The sequence below is a fragment of the Galleria mellonella genome, unplaced genomic scaffold, assembly GCF_026898425.1.
Source record: "Galleria mellonella isolate WM207_F2 unplaced genomic scaffold, CSIRO_AGI_GalMel_v1 utg72, whole genome shotgun sequence".
Lineage (NCBI taxonomy): Eukaryota > Metazoa > Arthropoda > Insecta > Lepidoptera > Pyralidae > Galleria > Galleria mellonella.
In genome coordinates, this window is record NW_026442144.1 from 1,412,688 (window position 1) to 1,423,443 (window position 10,756).

The 10,756-nt window shown below is 30.8% G+C and overlaps 1 protein-coding gene across 2 annotated transcripts; it reads left to right on the plus strand.

The window, feature by feature from the left end:
* Window positions 1-5,311: 5,311 nt before the first annotated feature.
* On the plus strand, window positions 5,312-9,682 carry LOC116412620 (alanine--tRNA ligase, cytoplasmic). Of its 2 annotated transcripts, none has more exons than XM_026901599.3 (2): window positions 5,312-5,464; window positions 6,641-9,682. In XM_026901599.3, the coding sequence occupies exon 2, from the start codon at window positions 6,660-6,662 to the stop codon at window positions 9,561-9,563; it is 2,904 nt and encodes a 967-aa protein (XP_026757400.2). In that variant the 5' UTR covers window positions 5,312-5,464; window positions 6,641-6,659; the 3' UTR covers window positions 9,564-9,682. The 2 variants fall into 2 exon arrangements, with proteins under 2 accessions (XP_026757400.2, XP_031763612.2); XM_031907752.2 differs by lacking the exon at window positions 5,312-5,464 and adding an exon at window positions 5,566-5,590.
* Window positions 9,683-10,756: the final 1,074 nt, after the last annotated feature.

The window sequence follows — 10,756 nt, forward strand, 5'->3', positions numbered from 1 at the left end:
ATTGATATTAAACGCAAGTTTTCAACACTTCCATAATATCTGATTAATTTCTAAAGTAGACCTAATAGAGTCAATATTAATCATATATAGTCGTATTCTAAGTCAAAATAAAATGAAACATTAAATACAAAGCAAAAACTGTTCCACAACTAGTTTGCATTCGCATTTGACATTATATTTGTTAGTTAAGTTGGCACTATTGTGATCATAGACGTAGTACAATGTACTACGTACTGACAAAAACGAGATGAAAATGTGATTACACATAAGTGCAGCGCGTGAAGTGTAAATGTAATCATAGATCAATGCGATTTTGTATACGACAGTAAACCAAAACTTGAAATGTTTCAGACAATTTTAATTAACAATAAGTAATTTTAAAAATTAATAATTATTTATTTAACTTCAATATATATAATAAAATCGTAACTGGCTACTGTCTGTACATAGAAAATATATAAGAAAAACTATTATAGGGGACATTCATGAACGCAATAGAGCCCTAAACAATGATTTTTAGAATTTTTGTTTGTACATTTGTGCACGTTAATTTCACAAACGGCTTAACCGATGCATTAGTGTAAACTGTAAAAATGCAGTTTACACTAATGCATTGCGGTTTGCTCTGCTTAACATTTGGTGTTTGTTTTATATAAATCAGTTCATAAATAAAAAAGTTATATCAATCTAAAGAATCACATATAAAATGCTATAAAATAACCCATCAGACCCAACACCTAGTTGAATTAGCTGAAACTGTATGAAGGTGTTAGGTACGTAATTATCATTTAAGTATATAATACAATATACGACCAGATTCACAAAAAGTTCCAATGGCAATGTTATACAAGACCTACATATAAGCGAGAAATGGCTAGTATAGAAGAATTTGTACATAGATAATAAATTTATATATAATTATTATAACTGTATATGTAACAGCCTGTTACCTTTGTCAATTGGTAAATCGTTTTAATCAATTAGAACTCATTGTTAATAATCTCTAAGGAATTGAAGTTAAATTTTGTAGATATGCAGAGATTTGTTATTGTTTTAATTTAAATACTTGAATCTTATTTTCAAAATATTAATTAGTTTAAATGTGATAATTTTCTGGGTCGATTCAAATACAAAATACACTCCTCGCAAAAATTAAGGGAACATAAAATTTTTTGAAATTTTTGGGTGATTTTCAACAGGCTGTATTTCAGTGAAAAATAATCGTACAGGAAATTTAAAAAAAGGATTTTGAAGCTTGAAAACTCTAGTTTTCAGATTTTTTAGTAAAAAAATTTTTTGAGCTCCGGTTTCCATGCAATTCTTAAACAAAGCTGAAAATAATTTTTTTCAAAATTTTCTAGGTTTCGTTTTTCACTCTATGGGCATGGAAAAATTTTTTCGAGCTACTCCATTGTATAGATCTCTTAGCGTGTTTATTCAGCTTCAAATATCGCTTTGGATGGCTCAATTACGACCATTTGTCTCCGAGATATCGAACTTTGAATGCAAAAGCATCCTTTTCCATTCAACTGCTAATGGAATCTCTGGAGTTTCTTTATCTGCATAAAATTTCCAATTAAGCACAGTCAAGAGTTAGTGAAGAAAAAATTTTTTCCACTCTAACATTGAATTGAAAAAAGTGGAAAAAAGTGACTTTTTCTCCTTTTTTGGTTACTTGGCTGTATCTTCGCTAATATGGGCGGGAAAGCTAAGGTTTGAGGAAAATTTTACATTTTTTTTTCGTTTTCAAGGAAATCAAAGTTTTTGACAAAAACTTTGATTGATGATCGATTTACCGCCGGCATTAGCGTTACCCAAAGGTGGAGGTTGCACGACGAATCCGACCGAAACGAAAAAAAAATTTTTTGTAAACTTTTTTCGACTTTTCAAAAAAAATTTTTCTTAAAAATTTTCTTGATTTTTTCGATTTTTTTTTTGATAATGAATTTTTAAAAAACAAAAAATTGAGTAAAAAGTGAAAAACAAATGAAATTATTAATTTTTTTGGATTAGTGTGAATTTAAGGGACAAAAACCTTGTTCCCTTATTTTTTCCAAAATTTCAATCAATTGGTCCGGGAAAAACCGTTGAACCGATCGCTCCAGGGATTTAGGGGGTTCTTTAAGGAACAATAGACTGTAAAATTTTCCTCAAACCTTAGCTTTCCCGCCCATATTAGCGAAGATACAGCCAAGTAACCAAAAAAGGAGAAAAAGTCACTTTTTTCCATTTTTTTCAATTCAATGTTAGAGGTGGAAAAAATGTTTTTCTTCACTAGCTCTTGACTGTGCTTAATTGGAAATTTTATGCAGATAAAGAAACTCGGCGCCCGCTTGCTGTGCGACTAGTAGTTCCAAAGATATTAGCAGTTGAATGGAAAAGGATGCTTTTGCATTCAAAGTTCGATATCTCGGAGACAAATGGTCGTAATTGAGCCATCCAAAGCGATTTTTGAAGCTGAATAAACACGCTAAGAGACCTATATAATGGAGTAACTCGAAAAAATTTTTCCATGCCCATAGAGTGAAAAACGAAACCTAGAAAATTTAAAAAAAAAAATTTTTAGCTTTGTTTAAGAATTGCATGGAAACCGGAGCTCAAAAAATTTTTCACCAAAAAATCTGAAAACTAGAGTTTTCAAGCTTCAAAACCCTTTTTTTAAATTTCCTGTACGATTATTTTTCACTGAAATACAGCCTGTTGAAAATCACCCAAAAATTTCAAAAATTTTTATGTTGCCTTAATTTTTGCGAGGAGTGTATTTGTTATGGTTCTAAATATTGTATTTAAATAAGTAAAATGTTTCAAGCATATTTACACGTAAAGCATGAAATCGTGTTTTCTCTATTATTTATATTACATTCAGATAAAGTGCATTTAATTCAAACTAAATACATTCACATAAAACTAACTTCACTTCAATACGTAAAAATAATTAGAAATAATTTCGTTCATTCTCCCGCCAAAACAGTTTCGAGCTTATATTGTGATTATAAATTATTATCTTATTTTTTTCTCTCCCTTTACAGATTATTATATTTTCTGTCTTGTACATTGTCAATCTATATATGTACTTTATAGTCTAAGTTTGTTATTAGATCATTTAACTAAACGTTGGCATGATGTTTTCTGACCAAATCCATACATATAAAGCTAGTATGGAAGTTACACAAGACTGAAAATAGGAAACTAAAAAATATTTATTTAATACTATATTTTATACAGAGGAATTTCTAAGTACGTCAGTAATTTCACATTTTTAAAAAGCCTAAAAAAAGCATTAACCGTCGATAATTACCTTACGAACTATCGATAATAGCATTGCGCTACTTTATCGATATTTCTGTGCCAGCTTTGGGATTTAGTATAAGAAATTTATAATTAGGCATTTTTAACAATAAAAACTACAAAATAAAAGTAAAACTATTCAAACAATATTTACACATACATTTGGTAAGATGTAAGCCATTTAGATATTTCATTGAGTACAGTGACTACAATTAGCTTTTATAGATATTACTTATTATTATTTAAGAGTAGAGTTTACTGGTAAAGCCTAGCAATGCTTGTGGATTATTGTAGTTCTTCCAGCACTGAACTCAGATCTGCAATATTCAAGTTTCATGTTATATACTCATCTTGATGGGCCGAAGGAATTGTTAATAATGGGGAAGTCAGTCCTCATTGCTATCAATAACCCAATCAGGTCGACCTCCACGCGGTTCCCCCTGGAAACTATTGTGACTAACTTTATCGTTGAATTCGTCATGATTCGGCTAACTGACCTGTCTTATCATCCTCATCTATCATCTCTCACTGGTATATCGCCAGTGTATACCGATAGCGCAGACGGGGTTACCATACCATTTTCACCCATTAAAAAAATACTCATCTTGACCATCTGAGTTAAAAATGTTAACGGTTTGGACTTGACAGACTGATACAACAAGCGAATTATAAACCATACGCCATACGCAAAAAAGCGCATTTGGATTTAAAATAATTGTTACATGACAGTAAGTTTTATAAACGTGTGATTAGTTCTTATTTATTATTATTACGATATATGTAGATTAGTTATTGTTAAGTAAATTTAATGTAAAAATGGTTAATTTCTAAACATTCAGTCGGGCTCATAAGGATTAGTTTCCAGAGTCGTATAAAACATGTCAGAAAAAAAATTGACATTCACTTTGACAATTTTCGTTATCGTCACCTATAGTTTCTCTCATCCGTGGTCCGCATGCAGTGTTGCCAGATTAGACGATTTTTCGCTTTTTATCTCATAGGGTGTCGGGCCAGGACGACCGAAAGTTGCGATTAGTGACTAAAAACCATTTAGGCCATCGCGAAAAAATTCTATTTTTCTTTCGTATTCGAGGATTCTGACACTTCCTTATGATTGACTGTAGAATATACTGACAGAGTAACCCGCTTGTTCTGTTAGTATATTCTAACGAAACACTAGTAGATATGAAAGTTAATAGGTGAAGATGAAATCAGATCAGGAGGCCTATCATAACAAATCTATTAATGAATAAAAAATATGGTTGTTAAGCAGTCGAAACACTGAGCAAAAAAATAGCATGATAAGTGGAAGCAATTTGAACAGTGTATACATCCAACGATTATTATGATGCGACTTTATCATCCTTCCGCCTGACTGTCACAGTGATATCTCTCAATAACTACTAGTGATATTCAATAAAAATTTTAAATAATTTAACATAATATTGGTCGGCAGATATTACCAAAGAACATTTTTTGTTTCTTTGCTAGGGTGTCAAAATCGAGTAGTAAAAATTTTACAATGGGCCTTTCTGTTCCAGTGAGATATCACATGAAAGATCTTCATTTTCTGGTACTAAAACCGATTTTTATGGTTCTCTACTAAATTATAGAAAAATAATCTTATGCTGCAAGTGCAGTCCGCTGTCAGAGCGCATTATCACAATTACTGATAATGCTGTTGACTTGAAATTGGGTAGGTATACTTTTAGATATCGTTGCCATACGTTTTATAAATAAAGATAAATCATTAAAAAATATATTTTTTTTTTGTTTTGCTGATATAATTGCAGAAATTTTGTTAAAATCGATTCAGTAATTTTCAGTAATCAATTATTTTGATTAGTTACAATGAAGTTGGTTTTTTTATGGATTATAATCTTAAGTTAATTAAAGACACGTTATATGTCGAGGGTGGGGAAAAAGTAAGGGAGGATTTGGGCGATTTTAAGCTATATTGAAATAAAATAACAATAATTGAAATAAAAAAATGTAGGCGACTTTAGACTACTCAAGGTCCAAATTTGAGCGATTTCCACCCCATTTTATCTGGCAATACTGTCGGCATGTAGTTTGATATCTACTATCGTATTTTATCCAGTTTGCTGATGTAAACGTTTTTCTTTCTTTCTCTTCATTTATCATTGTGATCTACACTCTTGTTAAATTATAAAGGGTAATTACCTAATAATATAATACTGTTTATAACTAATATTTTGCCTTAAAATATTGTTAACCCATAACCTGATAAGTAACATTGCTATATTATCAGATAATAGTCTTCATACTTTTTTACCATATGGTAAAATTTTAAAATATTTAATTTTTTTTTATTTCATCTTAAAATTATCCAAAGCATTTAAACAGTATTTAAGCTTTATGTGTTCTAGATTATGATATTTTTACGTATTAAGAATAACCATAAAATACAGGTATATAATTAAAAAGATGCAATCGATTTTGATATTATAGTAAAGCAAAAAATAATATTAATATAGTTTATTTGTCTTTATTATATTATATATATGTTATTATATGTATTTATTGCCACTGCCATATTCATATTATTTACCAGAGATTTTAATGGGTGTTGGTCCCTTAAATGGCACATATATGTTCTATTAGATATATCTTTGCACGTAGCTCTGCTTGCATCTAGAAGTCGGCGCACACGGCCCATCTTGCTCTCGCCCTTAAATATGCATATGTTTAGATTGACTAATCTGAACACAAATCCCCTATTGTAACTTAACTACAATAGTTAAACATTTATATGCCTAATAATTATAATAGTTAGGCATATTTATATATAAGGCTATCCTCATAGATTTTGCGTAGTTAATGATGAGTACTATAGATATGTAGAACATTGTTTTTTCAATAATTTTCATAGTGCCCTCCAAACAATCAATTTTATAGGCAAATTTTAATGTCTTTGTTTTCTTATTGCAATTTTCATAGAGATCTTTATTTTTTTACTTAATGAAAATGCTATCTATATTATTTATTGATAATTTACTTCTTTGTAGGTGAAAGAATTTTTAAAATCAGTTAAGTAATTTTTGATTTTATCCATTACAAACATACTAAAAATCAATTCTTTTTTATTTATAATATAGGATACATTATTTATTTCAATCTTTATATCGTCAAAGTTATAGAATACTGATGGATCTGACAAATATATATAGATCCATCAGTATTCTACAACTATGACAATATAATTATATAAAGTAAGTGCAAAAAATGTAGAATAATAAATATGTACATAATCCTTATAGATAATGTTGAAATTACTTACTAAAATTTAATATTATTTTCATGCATATAAATTATATTTCCTCTTTTACAGGTGTCTCAATCCTGGTACAATGGATACTACTCTATCTGGAAGTCAAATTCGTAAAACTTTTATTGATTTTTTCATTGAGAAAGGACATAAATATGTCCATTCATCATCGACAATTCCATTAGATGATCCAACATTATTATTTGCAAATGCAGGAATGAATCAATTCAAACCCATTTTCTTGGGTTCAGTAGATCCAAATTCAGATATGGCACAATATGTAAGAGTTGTTAATACACAAAAGTGTATTAGAGCTGGTGGTAAACATAATGATTTAGATGATGTGGGGAAAGATGTTTACCATCATACTTTTTTTGAAATGATGGGGAACTGGTCCTTTGGTGACTATTTTAAAAAAGAGATATGTGCATGGGCTTGGGAACTACTAACTGAAGTTTTCAAATTACCAAAAGAAAGATTGTATGTTACTTATTTTGGTGGTAATGCAGCAGCAGGTCTTGAGCCTGATTTAGAATGTAAAAATATCTGGTTAGCTTTGGGACTTCCAGAGTCCCATATTATTCCTGGCAGCATGAAAGATAATTTTTGGGAAATGGGAGATACTGGACCTTGCGGACCATGCTCTGAATTACATTATGATAGGATTGGAGGTCGTGAAGCTGCACATTTGGTAAATATGGATGACCCAGATGTGTTAGAAATTTGGAATTTAGTCTTTATACAATTTAACAGAGAATCAGATGGATCTTTGAAACAATTGCCAAAAAAACACATTGATTGTGGATTAGGTCTTGAGAGATTAGTATCTGTAATTCAAAATAAAAGAGCAAATTATGATACTGACTTCTTTTTGCCTTTATTTAAAGCAATAGAAAATGGTACAGGGGCTCGACCTTATATGGGGAGAGTAGGTGTGGATGATGTAGATGGAATTGATATGGCATATCGTGTCCTAGCTGATCATGCACGAACACTAACTATTGCTTTGTCTGATGGTGGATACCCAGACAATACAGGTAGAGGTTATGTACTGCGAAGAATTTTAAGAAGAGCTGTACGATATGCTTCTGAAAAATTAAATGCCAAACCTGGATTTTTTGGATCACTTGTAAACACTGTTGTAGAATTGTTAGGTGACGTATTTCCGGAAATAAAAAAAGACCCTAGATCTATTATTAACTTGATTAATGAAGAAGAAATACAATTTTTAAAGACTCTTAGCCGTGGCAGAAACCTACTTAATAGAACAATTGAGAAATTAAATGATTCAAAAGTTGTACCTGGTGACATAGCTTGGCGCTTATATGACACATATGGCTTTCCTATTGATCTTACTCAATTGATGTGTGAGGAAAAAGGACTCAGTGTTGATATGGCTGTATATGAAATTGCCAAAAAAGAATCTCAATTAGCATCTCAAGGCAAATCAGGTGGACAAGAAGATTTACTGGCATTAGATATTCATGCTATAAGTCATTTACAAGATAGTAAAGTACCGATTACAGATGATTCACCAAAATATGCTTATGTCTCGTCCACTGCAGAAAAAGATGCAGTTTACAATTTTACTGCATGTACTGGAACTATTGTAGCTCTTCGAAGAGAAAAACAATTTGTTAATGAAGTTACTTATGGACAAAATTGTGGCATAATATTAGATCGTACAAATTTTTATGCAGAACAAGGTGGCCAAATATATGACGAAGGATACATGGTCAAAATTGATGATGATAGTGCAGAGTTTACAGTAAAAAATGTGCAAGTGAAAGGTGGATATGTCTTACATGTAGGCAAAGTAGAAGGTACATTTAAAGTAGGCGACCGTTTATCACTACATATCGACACAGAAAGAAGAAGGCTTATAATGAATAATCACACAGGCACTCACATATTAAATAATGTACTTCGAAAAGTTCTTGGAAATGATTCAGATCAACGTGGATCTCTTGTCATGCCAGATCGGCTCCGATTTGACTTTACCAATAAGGGTCCAATGACTACAAAACAAATTAAAGAAACTGAAGATGAAATTAAAAAAATTATAGATAATAATAAAAAAGTGTATGCTAAACATACGAGTTTAAATGAAGCCAAAAAAATTAAAGGCTTGAGAGCAATGTTTGACGAACATTATCCAGATCCTGTTCGTGTTGTTTCAGTTGGAATTTCAGTAGAAGAATTAGAAAAAAACCCAGATGGTCCTGCAGGTTACGAAACATCTGTAGAATTTTGTGGTGGATCGCATTTACACCATACAGGACACATTGGTGAATATGTTATTGTTAGTGAAGAAGGAATTGCTAAAGGTATTCGAAGAATTGTAGCACTGACTGGTCCTGATGCTGTTAAAGCTACCAATAAATTAACTATCTTAGAGAATGAAGTTAATAATGTTGCTAATTTAATCAAAGAACATGGCGATAACATACAACAGAAGGACATCCTAAAAAAAATTGTTGAACTTACAAATGATATCTCACAAGCACAGATATCTTACTGGAAGAAAGAAGAATTAAGAAACATGTTGAAAAATATAAAGAAACAGCTTGATGATAAAGAAAGGGCTTCTAAAACGATTATTATTAATCAAGTAACAGAAAAAGCTAAAGAAATTTGTCTTCAAGAAAAAGATGTTAATGTAATTGTTGCTGAATTGAAAGCATTCAGCAATACTAAGGCACTGGATGCCGCTTTGAAGCAAGTGAAACAATTATGCCCATCTACTTCTGCTATGTTCTTTTCCGTTGATAATGATACTAATAAAATATTTTGCCTTACTGCAGTACCCAAAAATGCTGTCGAAAAAGGTTTGCTGGCATCCGAATGGGTTCAATCTGTAGTGAATATTATTGGTGGGAAAGGTGGCGGTAAGTCAGAATCAGCTCAAGCTTCTGGAAATAATCCTAATTCGTTAAACGATGCAATAAATGCAGCTAAACAGTTTGCAAAATTGAAATTATCATAAAAGTTTATTTACTGCATAATTTACATGAAGGAGCAATAATTATGAACACCACTTATTTTTTATGCCTGGAATATCTTGTATTTCATTTTAATATCTATTTATAAATATCTTTGATTTTATTACATTGTTTTTTTTTTTTTCTTAAGTAACTTATTTCCTTGTTTACTTCGATTATTACTTTATCTACTTAATTGATGAAGTGATAAAGTAATAAAACCGGTCCGAGTTGAATTAGCACGCAGGTTTCCATATAAATAAGTTTTTGTCTATAATCATGCCCACTTACATATGTATCTTAACCGATTTTAATGAAATTTTGTAAATTCCTATCGTTTTTTCCGACATGAGATAAAAGCACAACAAGCGGTTTTTGTTTATAATTATCTAGGTGTAATCAATTAAAAAAGAGATAAAACAACAAAATTAGTGTTTTTGTTTCCCTATAAGGTGCTTGACCACTGTAGTGGCGTGGCTTGTTATGCTATGATAAATCCTACTTTTTAATGTGTAAGAATATAAAGATTTTTTTACACCTGATGAAAAGTGGTAGCCGTCGCCTATAGACATGAGCAGTACCATGGACATAACAGAGTATACTGTTTCGCCCATGATCCCCCCCATACGTTGCCATTCCTGAGGACTCGGATGTTATTCCTCTGTACCCTGTAAATTCATGCCCACCCTTCAAACTGAAACAGCCATGCAAACACAACTGCTTTACGGTTAAAACACGAATGGGACATAAGTACCCAAGCAATCGACTTTTGTACAAAGTCTCCCTCTGGTATATGTTTGGATATTTGTTATTTAATCACGATTAATAAATGACTGATGGATTTTAATTAAATTTCATGTCAAATTACTATATACTTCTGCGGATATAATCGTTTTTCAATAATATTGTAACCAATGTTTTTGTTCCAAATAAAGAATTATTAATATTCAATTAGATTCAAAAATATTTTATACAAGAAATGATAAAAAAAAAAATATCTAATTTAACTGAAAGTTCTGAAAGTCCACATAAATCAATAAAAACTAACTTTAATCAAGCAAATTTTAATTGCATAGTAATGATGATACAAAAAAGACCGCCGGTGCTATATAAATCATATTTCTTATCTGTATCATATACGACACAGCAAATCCTTAGTTACGAGTATAAATATGAAAGTACGCTTGTTTGTTTGTTA

What these genes read in the sequence shown, in the direction of transcription:
- LOC116412620 (XM_026901599.3), top strand. Translation starts at nt 6,660, where the DNA reads ATGGATACTACTCTATCTGGAAGTCAAATTCGTAAAACTTTTATTGAT.